The sequence below is a fragment of the Scyliorhinus canicula genome, chromosome 9 (genome assembly GCF_902713615.1).
Source record: "Scyliorhinus canicula chromosome 9, sScyCan1.1, whole genome shotgun sequence".
In the NCBI taxonomy this organism is placed as follows: domain Eukaryota; kingdom Metazoa; phylum Chordata; class Chondrichthyes; order Carcharhiniformes; family Scyliorhinidae; genus Scyliorhinus; species Scyliorhinus canicula.
The window spans coordinates 55,629,467-55,649,447 of record NC_052154.1 but is presented as its reverse complement, the minus strand read 5'-3'; the positions used below and the strand labels follow the sequence as shown (position 1 = coordinate 55,649,447).

The 19,981-nt window shown below is 42.5% G+C and overlaps 1 protein-coding gene across 12 annotated transcripts in view; it reads right to left on the bottom strand.

Annotated features, from left to right (window-relative positions):
- Window positions 1-865: 865 nt before the first annotated feature.
- Window positions 866-19,981, bottom strand: part of chd9 (chromodomain helicase DNA binding protein 9) — a 268,042-nt gene continuing 248,926 nt past the window's right edge. For all 12 annotated transcript variants that reach the window (XM_038806710.1, XM_038806712.1, XM_038806713.1 and 9 more), the window contains 2 exons: window positions 15,849-15,953; window positions 866-5,064 (listed from right to left, as the gene is read on the bottom strand). In XM_038806710.1, coding sequence (XP_038662638.1) covers window positions 4,192-5,064; window positions 15,849-15,953 — 978 coding nt within the window. In that variant the 3' untranslated portion in view covers window positions 866-4,191. The remainder of the gene's footprint in view (window positions 5,065-15,848; window positions 15,954-19,981) is intronic.

Sequence of the window (19,981 nt, the reverse complement as noted above, 5' to 3'; positions counted from 1 at the left end):
CAGAAGCCTGGTGTCTGGGGCTCGGGAGACCAATTTCAAATCTTACTCCAATTTAGAGCATAGTACCTAGGCCAACATTCCAGTGAGCTGCAATTATGTTACATAATCTAGTGACCAGAACTGGGATTGAACTATAAACAGAATGTGCTCAACTGAGAAACAGATATTTGAGGCACTGCGGAGAACTAATGCTACTCACAGTGCACAAATTTAACTCAATTGGCTTGATGAGCCAATCTTTTAACTTCTGTTCAAGATGCATCCATAAATTGACACTAATGCACCCAGGCAGGCCACAACAATGGCTGATGTGGCAAAATAAAAAGACACATTAATGGATTTGGGCATTCTTTCAAGGGTGGGGTGAGGAATACAGTCAGCAAAACGGTATGGAGTTTAACTCTTCATCTAATACTTTAAAATTTTGACTGTGATTATATAATAGAAGCAATGTGTGTCAAAAAGAGAATTTCATTTTACATCTACATTACATATGTCGAAAATAAAACAGAACTACTACATGAATTATGGCACACAATTTTAAAGACACAGGCATCCTTAGGATAGTTTCTGTGATGCAATTAACTGATTACCCATGGTATGCAAAGGATAGATAATGGATCACAGGTTTTGTTCAGTTGTATAAAAGTCTAACCAGTACTTTAAATTGCAGTATTGTCACTGCTTCACACAGCTCATCGTGCTATGCCTTTAGGTCTTTATCCCCAATATGACTCTGCAGGTCTTCTCACAGCCAAACCAGTGTCAAATTTCCAGTGATAGAAATTAGTTGTAGAAAACTCTTCAATTAAAATTTTGCACAATAGACAGAATTTAGAATGAGAGTACACAAACATACATCATGGGTAGTCAAAGAATAGGTTTAATAAAAATAATTAAACTTCCATTTGCTCTATAGAACTTCATAGAAAGTAATTCAATAAATTACAAATGACTTTTAAGACTCATTGTACTACAGAAAGCCAATTCAGACTACACAGAATACAACCTGCAAGTACTGCAATTGTTCAAAATAAAAACACACTTAATCATCAAGCCTCCAGCAACATAATTAAATACATGGTCAGAGCAGCTACCAAAGTTTGACTTACAATAACTACAAATACACATATTCAATTTACCAACTCATCAGTGATCCTGTTAATGGCAGCATGTATTAGTGTAATTCGTTTTTGTGTGTTTGCTCGTGTTGACTAATGCTACATCAGCGCGTCGCATCAGCCACTGATTATTACACGTTGTTGTCTCCTGTAGTTTTACTTCTGTGGACTTTTTTTTTTTAAATATTAAAAAAAGCAGGACCAAAGTCATACCATCTGAACACAATTATTGAGAGTCAGTAAAATTAAAGGAAACGGTTATTCAATCTAACCTGGAGGCAAAAGGAGACAATGTGACATTTTACATAAATGTTTGAAAGCTGTGGTCTGTCAGATCTCACCATTGTAAGAGTATAATGACAAAAATACTTTAATTACTAGACTTCAGGGAAATATATGTTTATATACAGTAATGCTTCATTTCAGACAGAAGGAGCAATTCGGTATATAAAGAACCCAGCACATTATAATTTAGTTTAATGCTGCCTGTGTTTAGCACTACAAAATTACTGTAAAAAATATTAAAGTATTCACTTAGTCTGCATACTTTTTAAAGCTGTGGTATCCTTTTAGGTGGCATTTACAAACTGCATTTGAAAAATCTAAATATCATCCTACACCTACTCCAGTCTTCAAAAAGTATAATTCATTGTTGACTTGAATATTAAAATCAGCACTATAATGACTTGGAGATTGCAACTCTTTTCAAAGTGATTCTTGCGTCTGTGGGATTGAAAAATCGCTCAAATGCAGTGGATCGAATATATGTTTTTGTCAAAAATGTTTCTTTTAAAACTTGCTTATACAGAACGATGTGATTTGGTTGGGTGTATAACAATGCCAATTTTCTAGCAGAAATACTTGGGAGCACAACAAATTCTTGCCAAATGTTCAGTGAAATACAGTAGATAATATTCATGTTAAATTCTGTACAGATTAAGGATCCAACTCTAAGCTTGTCAAATAACCCAGATGAACAAGCTCCAAATTAATTTGTTTCTATGCTGTATAATTTGTTCCTCTTCCATGTATTTAAAAAATAATCAGTTACATACACTGCACGTCAGTTATACAGTGCACAGCAAAATTGGGGATTGTACTTTGTTTTGGAAGGGTATGTAATTGGTCTACTATGTAAGCAGGCAACAAGTGGGATACCACAGCTTTAAAAAAAAAGACTGCATATTAAACCTCTCTTTGTAAACTATTGTCTCTAAATACATTTCTAACTGAAATCAATATAAATTCTCAATACTGCAAATAGCATTAATTGCCTTTGCTTCTAGCATGTGGGTACTTGTGCATGTTGGTACATGTGGGTACCAGGGGCTGGTCTAGCACAGTGGACTAAACAGCTGGCTTGTAATGCCAGCAGCGTGGGTTCAATTCCCGTACCAGCCTCCCCGGACAGGCGCCGGAATGTGACGACTAGGGACTTTTCACAGTAACTTCATTGAAGCCTACTTGTGACAATAAGCGATTATCATGTAACACTGCTTTGCGATAATTTAAACCCAGCTTTTGACAATGATTTTTTCAGTCTTATTACTGACAGCGGAAAGGAATACCTTGTATTAAATTAAAATTACTGTGCATTTACGATACGTTAGTGTAACAAAGAATTATACACTCAATTCACAAGGAAGATAATTCTGCAATGCACACAGTCGATAGATAGTGCTGTAATCTTAGTTCCTGGTGAGCTTCATATATCAAGAGACATTTGTTTAATTTTCAAATTCAGTACTGAATGCCCAACGCAAAACTGTTGTTCAGCATTGATTGGTATGACGCTGGTAGGTAATAGTTGCTCGGGACCTAAATTTTAATTGGATCAGCACTGTACCCACAGCTGTTTCCAAACAGAGGTTGGCGTGGTTCCTATGGAAAGATGATAATGCGTGCCAAACAATATTTCACTGCAGTGAAAACAATTGTATTTTCCAATGCAGCGAACTAACACACTGCTCTGCAGTGATAATAAACACTGAAAACTGTAGAATAAAATGCATCACTTCCTCTTCTACTTGTATACTTTTATTTCATTAATTCCTATAGTGATTTTTTGGCAGGAATGCATTGTGTATTTTAATTTACTGAACAGCTCCTTATATATTCACAAACAAGAAGCTAGATTATGTAAATTGGGATCAAAGTATCCTTTCTGGACACAATTCCTATTTCTGCTGCCTATGTTGAGACACCAACTAATCATTCCCATGAAATGAATGACCAGGCAGAATATACTGCACGTTTCAATTTGACTTCCCATGGCACCGTGCCCCTTTTAATCATTTGCAGAGAAAGAACACATGCAAGGCGAAAGCACTCACTACAACCAGCTACGTTATGTAATAAATGAGGCATCTTGCAAACTTCAAACAAAGCGAATATTATAGAAACTACTTCTGTAAACCTTCTAAACTAGCACAGCTGAGGTAATAAATAAATAGCCAGTTCTATGGCTGATTGGGGGAAAAAAAATCTTCCAAATAACTCAGAAGTGTACCTGAATTTTAAAACTGACAGTGCATCACAACACTTTAGCAATAAAATGCAAACTTCCATTTCGACTGTTGCCATGTTGCATTATCAAGATGTATATTCTACAGTTTTAATGACATTCATTAGCTGCCAGGGTTATTGCTGTGTCTCCTGCAGTTTGATCTGAGTACTGAAATGAGTGTCAAGGAGTTTGTGGATTTATATACAGTAAGTTAATATGATATGCATAAAGGTATTCTCATTTTCCCTAGTTCACACCAAATATATTAAATATACGGCTCTCGTGGTGCATATTTCTTTTATTAAAATTAATCCCCTAAAAAAATTAACAACTAGCACTGTGATGCTTCAGCACAGCACACATGGATTTTGTTAGCCTTCCGAAACAGCTTTACATGCAAGGTACCATTAAGTACTTTGTACCTTTAAACAAATACTGAATTCCTTTCAGTTAATCACAGATGAGTATTGTTTTTTCCAAATCATCACTGGGCTATTTACAAATGAACCATTTATACTACCAATGAAGCTGTTCCAGTGTAAGATTAAATATATTATTTCAGGTTCAGTCTTCTTCACTGGAATCTGAATCATCTGGTTGAGTTGTATCTTCACTAGTGGACAACGATGTTGTTTTCTCAGATGCATCATCTCCACTGTTTTCGTGTGAAGAATTCTGTTCTGTTCTCTCATGATGTTCTGCTGCCTCCTTTGAAAGCTTGGGCATGTTTACATTTGTATTCCTGTTAGTCTGTACATCAAAGATATTAGTCTGAGGGAATCTGGGGATAGGTATGTTAAGGCCTGGAGAGAGTAGAATGCCTGGATAAAGCATACTGGACAACAACAGGGGATTAATAGCCAGAGGACTGCTGGATGCTGCTGAGGCAGAAGCACTTGTGGTTGGCGTAAGCTTCTTGGGAGAAGACATGGTAGAACTTGACACACAGATTTCACGACAAACATCCATATTTTGTTTCTCTGTCCTTTCATTTGTCCCATCTGTTGGCTTGAAGGAATCTACAGTGCTATTTCCCTTTCTATCCTTGGGACCAGTCTCTGAAGGTTTACTCAGTAATTCTCCCATGCCAAATATATTTGGTAACCCTGCCATACCAGAATGCATCATAGGAAACATGGAAGCCAGGGATTTTGTGTCTCCTCCTACAGATGAAAGGCCCGCAGGAAATCCCATTAATCCAGCTGTCAGTTGCAAAGATTGTAAATTCTGGAGATTCTGCTGCAAACTTTGGAGGCTGGTTAAGTCCATCCCAGCGAGAAGGCCATTGGCGACCAAGGGATGAACAGTCATGGCTGCAGCGGCTGCAGCAGCAGCTTTGGTGAGCTCACTTTTTGGGCGTCTGCCTCTTCGACTAACCTCCTCTCGCACAACAGGTCCCGTGAGGATGCGGTCAAACATATTTTCCGGTAAATACCCCTAGAAAAGACAAATCATCAGTGTTAAACGTTTTACCATATTTTTATGCAATATGTAACAAAGCCAGGATGGTAGTGTTAGACCACCCTTTTACCTTTCCTCCTATTCGGATCAATTTCCTTCCCTCCTTTCCTGAAGGCATTGGTTCCTTGCTGACACATGGTTCTATAGGGATCAGACACCCTTATAAATCTGGACCAAATTGTCATTCTTCATTTGTAAGTCTATGCGAGTGATGTGTCAGGCAATATAGCCACAAGAAATGTCATAGCCAATGCCCAATTACTAGTTAAAGAGTTCAGAAGTGAGATCTCGCTTCCCTTACTCTAGGAGCAGTAAGATTCAACCAGATCACTAAATTCGGCACTGAACTAGAATCAAAGCTGGGACTGTCCAGTTTACGGATATGTTAAATTCTATCTTGAGTGGCTGAAGCCCATTAGAGCACTTCTTTGAATGCTGCTCAAATTCCATATGCAAATAAATAGGTCAAATGAGGATATCACAAACATACACCACACACACACACTTTGAAGTTACAATACCGAAACAGACTATTTGGTCCAATCTGTCCATCTCACATTTACAATACACGCAATCAGAGTTCTAATCACATTTACTTATGTTCTTTCTCATATTCTTTCAGGTATTTAAAATTCAATTAGTTAAAAGTTCTGGAATTGAAAGCTAGTTTCAGTAATGGTGATCATGAAACGAACATCAATTGTTGTAAAACCCATCCGGGTTCATTAGGGTGTGTTACGGAAGGAAATCAGTACGCCGAGTTCCCGATGGCGCAGACCACATTTGGCCATGGACAGTGTCCAGCGCTGCCACACTCGTCCGGGATCCGTGCCGCTGGCCAGATGGGCTTTTGCTAGGGCTGGGGGTACTGGCCAGGCGGTGGGCTGTGAGATCATGGTTGGCAGGTTAGGGTTTGAGCACGGCCAGCGCCATATTTGACGGCGTGACCGGTGCAGGTCGTCAGCCCTGTGCATTCACAGCCCAGGACCCGGCCATTCTCTGTCCGTTTTCGGCGTGATCCACGGGAGTTTCATGCAACGCCTGTGCTAGTCCCTCACCGGAATTGGTGAGGGGTCCGTGCCGATTTTCCGGTCGTGAACCTCCCGCGGATTCGCTGCTGGCACCTAGCCTCAGGAACGCAGAATCCAGCCATAAATCTTTCAAGTCTTTCTTTATATTTATGTTTCTTCCTGACAAGGAAGTATTGTAGTGAATCTGCGTTGTGGCTAAATAAAAGGTGGCACTAATAAATTTGCAGAGTGGGCATGTAATACGTGTAGTTTTGAAAATTAAGTTAAAATATATATATGGCTAAGGTGCTGCATTTTGTTAGGATGAATAAGGAGTCCACATACTGTTTGGGCAATAAAACTGATGGGGCTAAAACAGCAGAAATGCAGATACATGAATCACACAGAAACAAAGCAGATTAATTCGGGCATTAAAGAAGCAAACCATTGGGATCCATTTCTTGCTGGAATAGAATTAAAAAGCAGTGAAACGATGTCAAACTGGTACAGTTCTGGTTAAACTACACTTGGGGGGGGGGTTGTTACAGGAGCGGCTGTATTTTCAAGAGCTCCGACTCTGCTTAGCTTTTAATTCCTATTTTCATCCTGGTGCACATTTTGTACTTGTCTTTTCTTGGGTTATGTGGTTTGTGCTGTCCCAGGAAGCATTTGGTAGGTGTCCTTGCGAGAAAGAGCAGAGATAAAACCCCATGGCAACTGGGGTGCGGCCATGCTTGCAATGGTGTGATTTCTGTTGTTTGGGCTTTTGCCTTAAGTGGTGCTATGTGAATCGGATAATGGTTATCAACGGAGGTGTTATCTTTGCTGAAAATCTGTGGTGCAGGTCATCAGGGCTCACTTCCAAGAGTTCTGAGGTACTTTTATGTATGAGGAGATTCTTGTGGTTGAGAGAGCACTTTCCCTGGTGGGGCCCGCCTCCATGTTGCTGAGATCCTGCTACATGGCTTGTTGTCCATTCTGAAAGGTTCGGGAGTAAGAGACTGAGTGGGGTATAATCCTTGGGCTCAGTCCTGGCCTCGGGGTGGTGGAAGCGTTTGAGCGAGTTCGAGGATTGGCTGCCATGTTTCAGTATTCTTGATCTGAAGGCTGGATGTATCAGATTTGATGGAGCGCAACATATTGTTTTTGAGGCCAGCGGTTGGTCTATCTCCCTGAACATTAGTCTTGTATTGTCCTAATCCTGATGCTAGTTGAGAGATTGCAGGTGGTTGAACTCATCAAACCAACCCCCCCTGGCTGTGCAGATTAGACCGCTTGGGTGTTGGTGAGACATGGTGGAAGTAATGGTGTCTCCTACTTTGTTTGTCTGAATCCTTGAGAGATCCTGAAGAGTGTGCTCGTTGATCCGGATTTGCTATCCTTGTGCGAATGGGAAGATGTCTTTATCCCGAGAACTGCCCTGCAACTTTTCTGTTTTCCTGAACTTTATTCCCTGTTGGTCATGTTGTTGCTTTCTTGATGCTGTCTTTTTTCCCCACAGGGAGTGTGAAATCTGGGGTGCGGCCCTGCGTGCAGTGGCGCAGTTGCTGTTGATTGGGCTTTTGCCTTAGTGCTGCTATGTGCATCGGATAATGGCTACCAACTGCAAATCTCAGCTCTGTGGTGCAGGTCACCAGAGCTCACTTCCAAGATGGCCTGTACCTTTCGTTATTCTGATTTAGCAAATGGGAAATGGAATTTGTGCACAGTTTCAATCCTTATAATTATTCCTTATAGTGTCTTATAATCCTAGTGATTGAGGGAAGGGGGTGCTTGTTGTTATCACTCCCAGTGGAGTTTGTAAGGAAAATGAGTGGAGCCGGAACGGGGAGAGGGTGGAAGGATGGGGCTGGTAGGGTTAGTTCATCCTCGCAGTGATCGAGGATAAACTCACATTTAGAGCTAATCAGTTTCGGGTTTTTCCTTTTTTTTCTTTCAGATTTGAAATTAAGCTCGTCGGTTATTAGTGTAGGCTGAAGTGGGATTAGCATTTGTGGCTGAAAGTGGCCCTGGATACCCTTTATATGAGGGTGGTTATCATGAGTCGGTTGGGTGTCCCAACTGGGGGTTTCTTTTTCCTGTTTTCATCTGGGCGAGTATTGTACTGGTCTTGGTTCTGGTCTGGCCCAGTGGAGTGGGTGGGGGTTCTCAGGTGGCTGACCTTCCCTCCCGGGATGCCCTACTGATGGGTCTCTTGATGGTTTTTCTTCTCCTAAATTGGGATCTCCACTTGGCTAGGGTTAGAGCGTTTATCCTTTTCCTTCTTGTGAGAGTGGGGCTGGGTGGGCGCAGGATTGGCGTGGTGTGGATTTTGGAAGTGCGTGGAAGGCCCTGGGGACATAATTTCCTCAGGTTTTGTTTTGGACGGCGCTGGGCTAGGCCAGGCCTGGCACCGTGGCTATTATCCAGTTGTCCCCAAGGATTGTACATGTCCCCTTTTGATGGGGACCTGTGGGGATGGCCGGGGAGGCTGGGTTTGATTCCCGGGTGCATGGAGGTTTGGGGCTGGGCCGAGCTCTGTACTTAGTTGATATCCTGTTTTGTTTCTGGGATAGACGTGATTCCCTCCTTATTGACTGGTGACGACTCTCTTCCTGGTTGGAGCTGCACGAGACGTTGGGCGTGTGGCGTGGATACGGATTTCCTGGTCTGCTTTTTTTCATGTATGTTACTCTTTTGTAACTTTGTTGTGTCAATTTCTAAAAATTGACCTCAGGCGGGATTCTCCAGTCGCCGGGCGTACGCGGTTGGAGAATTCCGCTATATATATTTATTTTTAAAATGTTTTCCTCATATGTACACTGCTTTCCTAACCCCATTCTTGACCTTATTTTATATTTTACTTCAGTTCTTTTGTTCTTATGGTCCTCATCAGCCCTCCTCTTCAATTTTAATTGGTTTCCTACTACTTGCTTTTTCCATGGCATCTTAAAACTACGAGGAATTAAAAAAACACTTATTCTGTATATTGGCCATTTTTGTTTTTAAACCTAATGTTCCTCTGCAGTCCCATGACCATTTCTTGTTTCACCTTACCTCAACTAGCGCACTCAACTATCTAAACTCTGCCCCGGCCCAATCTGGTTTCATAGTTTTCTACTGACTTTACCCCTTTCAGTTTACCATAACCCTCATAATTGCAAGGTTTGACCTAGCTCAGCATTCATAACCAGATCCAGCAATGCCTCTGCCATTGTGGGCCTGACATATCACTTGCTCGAGCCGGTTACAAGTTGTAGGAATCCATTTTCTGCCCCCAGCACCCACCCCCAATTTACTCACTCGCTTCCTAATCGATAAGTGGATAATTAGAATCTCACAGGAGAATAACAATTTAGTTATTCCCACTCAATAGTGGGATCTGGCATGCTCTACCTGAAAAGGTGGCGGAGACGGATTCCATAAATAATCTCATAAAAGGAACTGGTGCCTGATGAGGAACTTTACTTGGTTAAGCAGACTGTGGGGGTGTGGGAATAAGTACAAGGCTCTTTCAAAGAGCCAGCACTGGCACAATGTACTAACACTAGTCTCCTCCTGTGTTGTAAATTTGTACATTCAGCTCTCCAATACAATGTATATTTCCTCTCCGGAATCGAGTTATAATTCACCCCTACTACAAATGATGTATTAGTACCCCAGTTTATTCCCAATACTGTGCATTGCTGTGAGAGCATTTCAACTCATTTTTAATTAAATACAATTACCGCTTCCTGATTCTTTTTGTCCAAGGTAACTTCAGACCTTTCCCTATTTATATCGTATCCATCTGATCTGCTCCACGTCTCTCTTAATTGTTTCTGACATGAAACTATCCTAATATGTTTCTCCATTCTCAATTAGCTGGCCCAGTGGCTGTTTTCCTTTCTTCAACTCCCACTTTCAAAGAACAAAGACAAGTACAGTACAGGAACAGGCCCTTCGGCCCACCAAGCCTGCACTGACCATGCTGTCCGTCCAACCTACCACTTGCTCATTTCAACAAAAAAATCCTTTGAAAAACACGTCACTCAAATCAGTGCTATGGGCCCCAGCAAACAAAATGCGGCCACGGTGGAATTGTTAATGGGGTTGGGGGGTGGGGAGAAGACCTGTGAATAATTTAATAAATAAAGCCAGCGCACACAGCCTTTCACACAATGTTGAGAGTCAGATCTGAGAATTGTCATGGCCTCTTTGTTACCACTGTCCCCGATTTGGATGTGAAGAATGAATGAACGAATGAATGAATAAGAAGGAATGTTTTACTCTCATCAACTACATCAAAATATGAGCAAACAAGCTCAAAATTACAAAACAAGAATGTATAAACGGCATTTGCACTTCAGGCTTACAGTGCTGTATAATTTCTAGTCAGCGCTGTTCAATGTCCATGTCTTAATTATGTTTCAATTTCACAGATCGGATTAGCTAATTATCGAAGTCACAGTCCATCTCCGGCATCTAAACTGTGAATTAAATTGATGAATTATATAAAGACTAGGCCATGTAGAACAGTGCTTTGGTTTGGCATTATTAATTCAGATTTACATGTTACAAAGCTGAGTAACATAGTTCATGATCTCGATTTCCAGCCATTGTGTGATCCCAACTCAGTGTGAATCTCAGACATACACTGCTGATCGAAAGTAGTAGATTTGAATAGCGTTGAACATTAAGTAACTTTAATGAGAGGACTGGATCTTAAGAAGTTCGGGCGTATGGAAAGGAATAGTGCCGGGGGGGGGGGGGGGGGGGGGGGAGGATAGATCACAGAGTGTCCTTATATGCCGATGATTTGCTGTTATACCTGTCGGAACTGAGTGTGTCGATAGGGAGCTGCTTCGAGTGTTTGGATCTTTCTCGGGGGACAAGCTGAATTTAGACAAGAGAGTATTTTGTGGTATCCCAGCCGGTTGTGGGGGCAGGGGTGGGGGGGCTCGCAGGTACAACATTTCTAGTTTGGTGGGGAGAGTGAAAGCGGATCTGGCAAGGTGGGATGGTCTCCCTCTGTCACTGGCGGGTCGGGTACAGGCGGTTAAAATGAACGTGTTGCCACGATTTCTGTTTATTTTTCAATGCCTGCCGATTTTCCTGCCAAAGGCTTTATTCAGAGAGATTGAGGGAAGGATTATGTCATTCATATGGTGAGGGAAGGAGGCCAGAGTTAGAAAGGTGCTACTACAGAGGGGAAGGCAGGCAGGGGGTTTGGGTTTTCCGATTCTGATGTATTACTACTGGGCAGTGAATGTGGAGAAGGTGCGGAGCTGGGTAACAGTGGTTGATTCCCAGTGGGTCTGAATGGAAGAGAGTTTGTACAGGGGGTCAGGATTGAAAGCACTGGCACCGGCCCCACTCCTGATAGCGGTAAATACTCAGGGAGTCCGGTAATAATAGCTTCATTGAAAATTTGGAGGCCGTTCCGCCAACACCAGGTTGGGGGCAGGGTCAAGGGAAATGCCGATTCGGGGGAACCACAGATTTGAGCCAGGGAGGTGGGATGGAAATTTTTGGAAATGGGAGGAAAAGGGGATTAAGACACTAAAGGATTTGTTTCTTAGGGGTCAGTTTGCAGGATTGAAGGAGCTGGAAGTGAAGTATGGGCTGGAATAGGGGAAAGTGTTTAGATATGTTTGCTAGAGCTGTTGGGGAGGGTTTAAACTAATGTGGCAGGGGGATGGGAACCGATGCAGGAAGTTGGAAGGTAGTAAAACAGGGACAGCAGCAAAAGGAGGTAAGTGGGAAAATGCAAGGCAGAGAAGACATAGTCGAAAATCAAAAAGGGCGACAGTACAAGGTACAGTGACTGAGGGGAGCTCAGTGAATAGGCCCAGTAATACTACAAGGAATAAACTGGAGATGTTAAGATTCAAAACAGAGGTAAAAAAACCAACATAAGTGTACTTTACCTGAATGCTCGTAGTATTCGGAATAAAGTAAATGAGTTGATGGCGCAAATCATCGTGAATGACTATGATTTAGTGGCCATTACTGAAACATGGTTAAAGGATGGTGACGACTGGGAGTTAAATATCCAAGGGTATCAAACTCTTCGGAAGGACAAAGTGGATGGTAAGGGAGGTGGTGTTGCTCTGTTATTTAAGGATGACATCCGGGCAATAGTAAGGGATGACATCGGTGCTATAGAGGATAAGGTTGAATCCATTTGGGTGGAAATCAGGAATAGTAAGGCGAAAAAGTCACTGATAGAAGTAGCCTATCGGCCACCAAATAGTAACGTTATGGTGGGGCAGGCAATAAACAAATAAATAACTGAAGCATGTAAAAATGGTACAGCAGTTATCATGGGGGATTTTAATCTACATGTCGATTGGTTAACCAGGTCGGTCAAGGCAACCTTGAGGAGGAGTTCATAGAATGTATCCTCGATAGTTTTCCAAAACAGTATGTAATGGAACCTATGAGGGAACAAGCGGTCCTAGATCTTGTCATGTGTAATGAGACAGGATTGATTCATGATCTCACAGTTAGGGATCCTCTCGGAAGGAGCAATCACAATATGATGGAATTTAAAATACGGATGGAGGGCGAGAAGGTAAAATCAAATACTAGTGTTTTGTGTTTAAACAAAGGAGATTACAATGGGATGAGAGAAGAACTAGCTAAGGTAGACTGGGAGCAAAGACTTTATGGTGGAACAGTTGAGGAACAGTGGAGAACCTTCCAAGCGATTTTTCACAGTGCTCAGCAAAGGTTTATACCCACAAAAAGGAAGGACGGTAGAAAGAGGGAAAATAGACCGTGGATATCAAAGGAAATAAGGGAGAGTATCAAATTGAAGGAAAAAGCATACAAAGTGGCAAAGATTGGAGGGAGACTAGAGGACTGGGAAATCTTTAGGTGGCAACAGAAAGCTACTAAAAAAGCTATAAAGAAGAGTAAGATAGAGTATGAGACTAAACTTGCTCAGAATATAAAAACAGACAGTAAATGTTTTTACAATTATATAAAACAAAAAAGAGTGGCTAAGGTAAATATTGGTCCTTTAGACGATGAGACTAGTGATGATTTACCAAAATTCACTAGACTCTGGGGTGGTCCTGGTGGATTGGAAATTAGCAAACGTGACACCACTGTTTAAAAAAGGAGGTAGGCAGAGAGCAGGAAATTATAGGCCAGTGAGCTTAACGTTGGTAGTAGGGAAGATGCTGGAATCTATCATCAAGGAAGAAATAGCGAGGCATCTGGATAGAAATTGGCCCATTGTGCAGATGCAGCATGGGTTCATAAAGGGCAGGTCATGCCTAACTAATTTAGTGGAATTTTTTGAGGACATTACCAGTGCAGTAGATAACGGGGAGCCAATGGATGTGGTATATCTGGATTTCCAGAAAGCCTTTGACAAGGTGCCACACAAAAGGTTGCTGCATAAGATAAAGATGCATGGCATTAAGGGTAATGTAGTAGCATGGATAGAGGATTGGTTAATTAATAGAAAGCAAAGAATGGGGATTAATGGGTGTTTCTCTGGTTGGCAATCAGTAGCTAGTGGTGCCCCTCAGGGATCCGTGTTGGGCCCACAATTGTTCACAATTTACATAGATGATTTGGAGTTAGGGACTAAGGGCAATGTGTCCAAGTTTGCAGATGACACTAAGATGAGTGTTAAAGCGAAAAGTGCAGAGGATACTGGAAGTCTGCAGAGGGATTTGGATAGGTTAAGTGAATGGGCTAGGGTCTGGCAGATAGAATACAATGTTGACAAATGTGAAGTTATCCATTTTGGTAGGAATAACAGCAAACAAGATTATTATTTAAATGATAAAATATTAAAGCATGCTGCTGTGCAGAGAGACCTGGGTGTGCTAGTGCATGAGTCACAGAAATTTGGTTTACAGGTGCAACAGGTGATTAAGGCGGCAAATGGAATGTTGTCCTTCATTGCTAGAGGGATGGAGTTTAAGACTAGGGAGGTTATGCTGCAATTGTATAAGGTGTTAGTGAGGCCACACCTGGAGTATTGTGTTCAGTTTTGGTCTCCTTACCTGAGAAAGGACGTACTGGCACTGGAGGGTGTGCAGAGGAGATTCACTAGGTTAATCCCAGAGCTGAAGGGGTTGGATTACGAGGTGAGGTTGAGTAGACTGGGACTGTACTCGTTGGAATTTAGAAGGATGAGGGGGGATCTTATAGAAACATATAAAATTATGAAGGGAATAGATAGGATAGATGCGGGCAGGTTGTTTCCACTGGCAGGTGAAAGCAGAACTAGGGGGCATAGCCTCAAAATAAGGGGAAGTAGATTTAGGACTGAGTTTAGGAGGAATCTCTTCACACAAAGGGTTGTGAATCTATGGAATTCCTTGCCCAGTGAAGCAGTTGAGGCTCCTTCATTAAATGTTTTTAAGATAAAGATAGATTGTTTTTTGAAGAATAAAGGGATTAAGGGTTATGGTGTTCGGGCCGGAAAGTGGAGCTGAGTCCACAAAAGATCAGCCATGATCTCATTGAATGGTGGAGCAGGCTCGAGGGGCCAGATGGCCTACTCCTGCTCCTGGTTCTTATGTTCTTATATATGCAGGTTCGAGATTTTGCTAGAAAGGAGATACAGAACTTCCCGGAGGAGCCGGCCTCCACATTGCTGGAGGAGGTGCTGAAGGCAGGGGGACTGTGTCAGTGGTCTACGGAGCTTTTTTGGAGGAGGAGAAGGCACCACTGGAAGGGATCAAAGCAAAGTGGGAGGAAGAATTGGGAGAGGATATGGAGGAGGGGTTCTGGTGTGAGGTGCTCCGGAGAGAGAATGCCTCCACCTCGTGCGTGAGGTTGGGGCTGATACAGCTGTAGGTGGTATACAGAGCACACCTCACGAGGGCGAGGATGAGCCGATTCTTTGAAGGAGTAGAAGATGTGCGTGAACGTTGTTTGGGGGGGGGGGGGGGGGGCTGCTAACCACGTTCATATGTTTTGGTCCTGTCCCAAACTAGAGGATTACCGGAAGGAGGTTTTTAGGATAATTTCTGAAGTGGTGCATGTGAAACTGGACCCGGGCCCCTGGGAGGCCATATTGGGGGTGTCGGTCCAGCCAGGCTTGGAAGCGGGTGCGGAGACAGGTGTTGTAGCCTTCGCTTCGTTGATCGCCCAAAGGCGCATCCTGATGGGTTGGAGAGCAGCCTCTCCACCCTGTGCCCTGGCGTAGCGGGGGGACCTGTTGGAATTCTTGACTCTTGAGAAGGTTACGTTTGAACTGAGGGGAAGGACAGAGAGGTTCTACAATTCATGGGCATTATTCGTTATGCACTTTCAAGAACTGGATAACATTGAACATTAGTTGGGGGGTGGGGGGCGATGGGTGTTAATGGGAGCTATGGGGGATTCCTGATTCCTTTTTGTTAGTTGTTTATATGAACATGTGGGTGAATGTTTGGGGGTTGGTGGGAGGATGGGATCGTTGTTATTGATATGGGGATTGGCATATTTGTTACTGATTATTGTTTATTGTTGGTGGGTGTAAATTGGGGAGAAAATGTGAAAAAGGAGGAGAATAAAGAAATATTTAAAAAAATGAGAGAACTGGATCTCAGAGTCAAGCTGTCAGGCTGAGTTATTTAATAGTATCTAATTACCTCGTGGACTGAGCTGAGCAAACGTAGTTCTTCTGGCCCCATGCGGGACAATGGGCAACAAGGCTCTGCCACTGGCCCTGGCTCATCACAGTCTAATTAACTACACTTTTGCTACTTCAAAAAAAGGCACAAATTACAATGGCAAAACTTCAATACGAAACTTTTAAAATTTCATTACTTTACTCACCGACTGCTTTACTACATTTGTCCATTCCGGAGCGATTCCGAAGTCTGGATTTTCTCGCAACCACCTCTCCAGATCTTTGATTGGAGGAGCTAGTGAGCCACCCACCTAAATTTACAAAAAGAAAATGCTTGCAGTTCACAGAACTCCTTTAAACATTTCCACTTTTTTTCTCCCTGGATTGTCTGTACACTGAGCTTTAAACTACCAATATTGCAAAAACAAAATAAATAAGAGCCTGTATCCATGACAACACATTGACATGCAGTGGTTAGAAAGAAAGGCGAACCTTCTGCGGATGTTGGAAATCTGAAATATAAACACAAAATTCTGGAACCATGGCTACATTAGTGGAGAGGAATAAAGCAACGTTTCAGGTCTGTGACCATTTGTTCAAACTCCAAAACGCGGATGAACTCCACTATCCTGCCCACTCTCCACATCCCTTTGATTCCCCGAGACACCAAAAATCTGTCTGTCTCAGCCTTAAAAAATAATCAATGATGGAGCAACCACTGGAGTTAGAGGATTCCAAATATTCAGATGCAAAGCGGCTAGCCTGTAGCTCTATTTCCTGCACAAAGGGGTTGATGTAATGAGTTGGCCATCTTTGGTTGAATGTGCATTATAAAGACATGCATTACGGCAGATGTGCCTTTCACATCCTAGTTCAATTCCTCCTCGGTTGTCTGTGTTTTTATCACAAGCCAACATAATTTCTTTGAACACGAACTGTAACATTTGTTGTGTGACAAATACATTTTAAATTATGATGATTAATAATCAGGCGAGTCAATATGGTAGCAGCAATTTATTGTAATTAAGGGCTTCTACCAAAAAAAACAACCTAGAATGGTCTGAAAATTGAAAAGTTAATGTTTGTTGATTGATTTCCTTATCACTGTGAGTTGGTAAATGTAAAGAATAATAATTTTGGACTGCTCATTTCTAGACACCACTAATTGCAATGAACAGTAATGACAGTACAGCGTATGTGTTAGACACATGACCCAGTCCAATTATCTTAATGGTATCAGTGCCTTGCACAACCAACTACTTTATTGGTGCGCAGAGCAAAATTAATGGGTTGGAAAAAATGCTCAAAGTTGCGGCCGAGACACACGTTATATGTTAGTAATCTGTGTATTTTTTTGGCTTCTTGCAATAAACGTTAAGACAGAAAATGTATGGCAGCTGCTTAGAATATGCTCCAGAATGATTCTGTTTAAAACTCAAGTCACGTACTATGTGGCAGTTTTCATCGCTTGAGCTACAAACGCTAGCCCATAACTTGCTGGAGCAGGGCAACTAACAACGTTTGCTTTTAGTTGGACCTGCCCTTAGACTGAGTGGTTTCCCAGGTGTCTGTTGTCCTTGTCCTTCTAGGTGGTAGCTATGGAAAGTGCTGTTGAAGGCGTCTTGGTGAGTTGCTGCAGTGCATCTTGTAGATGGTACACACTGCTGCCACTGTGTGTTGATGTTGGTGGGAGTGAATGTTTAAGGTGGTGGATGGGATGCCAATCAAATGGGCTGCTCTATCCTGGGCGGTGCGAGCTTCTCGAGTGTTGTTGGGGCCCCATTCACGAATACAAATGGAGAGTATTCCATCACATTCCTGACTTGTACCTTGTATATGCTGGACATAGTATTCACACAGCTGGTAGGTTCAGCTTCTGATCAATGGTAACGCCAGGAAGTTGATAGTGGGGAATTCAGCAATTGTAATGCTATTGCGTATCAAGGGGCGATGGTTAGATTCTCCCTTATTGGAGATGGTCATTGGTTGACGCTTGTATGGCACAATGTTACTTGTCACTTATCAGTCCAGGCTGGAATATTATCCAGGTCTTGCTGCACACGGACACTAATTGCTTCAGTATCTGAGGTATCGTGAATGACGCTGTACTGTAATAGCTTGGCTAGGGCACAGCTAGTTTTGGAGCACAAATCTTCAGTAATATTGCCAGAATGTTGTCAGGGCTCAACAGTGTATAGTGCCTCCAATCATTTCTTGATATCACAAAGTGAATCAAATTGGCTGAACATTGGAATCTGTGGTTGTGGGGACATCAGGAGGAGGATAAGATCGAATATCCACTCGACACTTCTGGCTGAAGATGGTTACAAATGCTTCAGCCATGCCCTTGCATTGATGTGCTGGCATCTCCCAATCATTAAGGATGGGGATATTTGTGGAGCCTCCTCATCCGGTGAGTTGTAATTGCCCAACATTCTCAACTGGACTGGAGAACAAGGAGGACAAGGGCAGCCGATGCACAGAAAAACCACCACCTACAAGTTCCACTCCAAGCCACACAACATCCCGACTTGGAAATATATTGCCGTTCCTTCACGGTTGCCTGGTCAAAGCCTAGAACACTCTTCCTAACAGCGCTGTGGGTGTACCTATACCATGTGCATTGCAGCGGTTCAAGGCGGCAGCTCACCACCACCTTATTGAGGGCAATTAGGGTGGACAATAACTATTGGCCTAGCCAGCGAAGCTCACATTTCGTGAAAGAACAAAGAAAAAAAACCTGGAGTTACATTTTGAGGTAAAAAAAAGACAAGCTCGGAGCAGTATCAGTCATTTCCCAAGTTTCACTGTTTTGCCCTTCTGGGAATGTTTGGATTTCTCTGTGCTACAGACCATATTCATAACCTTCTTGATTCAAGCTTTATTTAATGTGGACTCGTCCTCCATTTTCAAAAGTGAAAGCCAATTTCAATGTGCTGCAATGTGCCGCTAAAGGTCAAACGTCCTGGCTTGTGTATTTAAATGCCGCCTCATTCTCCAACAGAGACAAAAGGGCAGATCCCAGATGAAAAGGTGACAACTCTACTTATCCTGAGACCTTCCTGAATTTAGTGGGCCTTTTTTGAAACTAAGGCGGTGATTGTCTTGATCTTCCCCTTCACGTTGAATGTCTTAAAACTATAAACCAGGATGTGGCTCATCACCCCCAAGATCACCACTATATTTGGAAGAGTAATTGTTGTCATGAGGAGTCACATGGTAAGACAACCATGTTGGTCCCTTTGTCTTTCCGCAGTCAGTATTTTAAAGATTTAAGAGACATGAGCAGCAGTAACGCCTACGCCTTAAGAACCGGAGGCTGTAACACAATGTCTTGAAACCTGTACCTTTTTGGGTCCACCAATACAGTAATTTAACCTCCTGGTGCAATTAACTTTTTGTGACATCCAAACCCTTAGAGAGATTCCTGAAATGACTTTGACATAGACTGGCCTTCAGGATATCGACATTGGACCTACAATATTTGTTTTCCAGATCAAGCCAATCATATGATTTCTGAACTATTCTTTTGCCTATAACCTACAGAAGTGCACTATTCTCTTTAACTGTACTCTGATCAAGCGAGTGAGTGCCATAGTAGTAGATTTTAGGGCGAGAGAATAAATAAAATCATCCTAATTTAAACCCATGAAAACTTGCTGCTGGTTATTCAAATTGCCCACACACTCAGGGGTCAAAAACACATTCTTTTCTCAAAAGCTTACCGATTATGGACCGTTGGAAAAAGAACAGGGGTTTCAGCAGTTCTCTCTCACCATGGCCTTGGCATATATTTAATTGTACATCCTGCCTGAACTTGCTAGAGTATGTGTACAATTAACAGTGTATGCAGTAGCCTCACTGTTATTTGACAGAAAATTCTGGCATATCGTTTCCAAGCTACTCTAATGCTTTGAATCAGTATTGCTAGCGTGTTGTGTATGTATGTAGGGAAAAGAGCAAAGGTTTAAGGTAACAAGGAGACACAGACTGAAGTTTGTTCACAAGGAATCTATGTCTTGACGTTAAATCTTCATAAAATCGTTTTTTTTAGGGGACTTCCGGTGACGGCGGGCGGGAAGCAGCCGCACACTAGAGGGCTCCCGCTCGGGAATAGGAATTCTGGAGTTTTAACGCCCGGTCCCGGGGGCAACGGAGGCTGAAAAGGTTGTAAGAAGGCACAGGGAGGAGAAATGTCCAAGTTTGGGAGAAAAATAGCCGTGAAAAAGGGGGTTAACGGAAGTCCGCCGGGAGTGAAAAAGTCAGCGCAGGAACTGTAAGGAAAGCAGAGGCTGGAGCACCAGGGGAGGCCGCATCGCTCACAGCAGAAGAAATGACC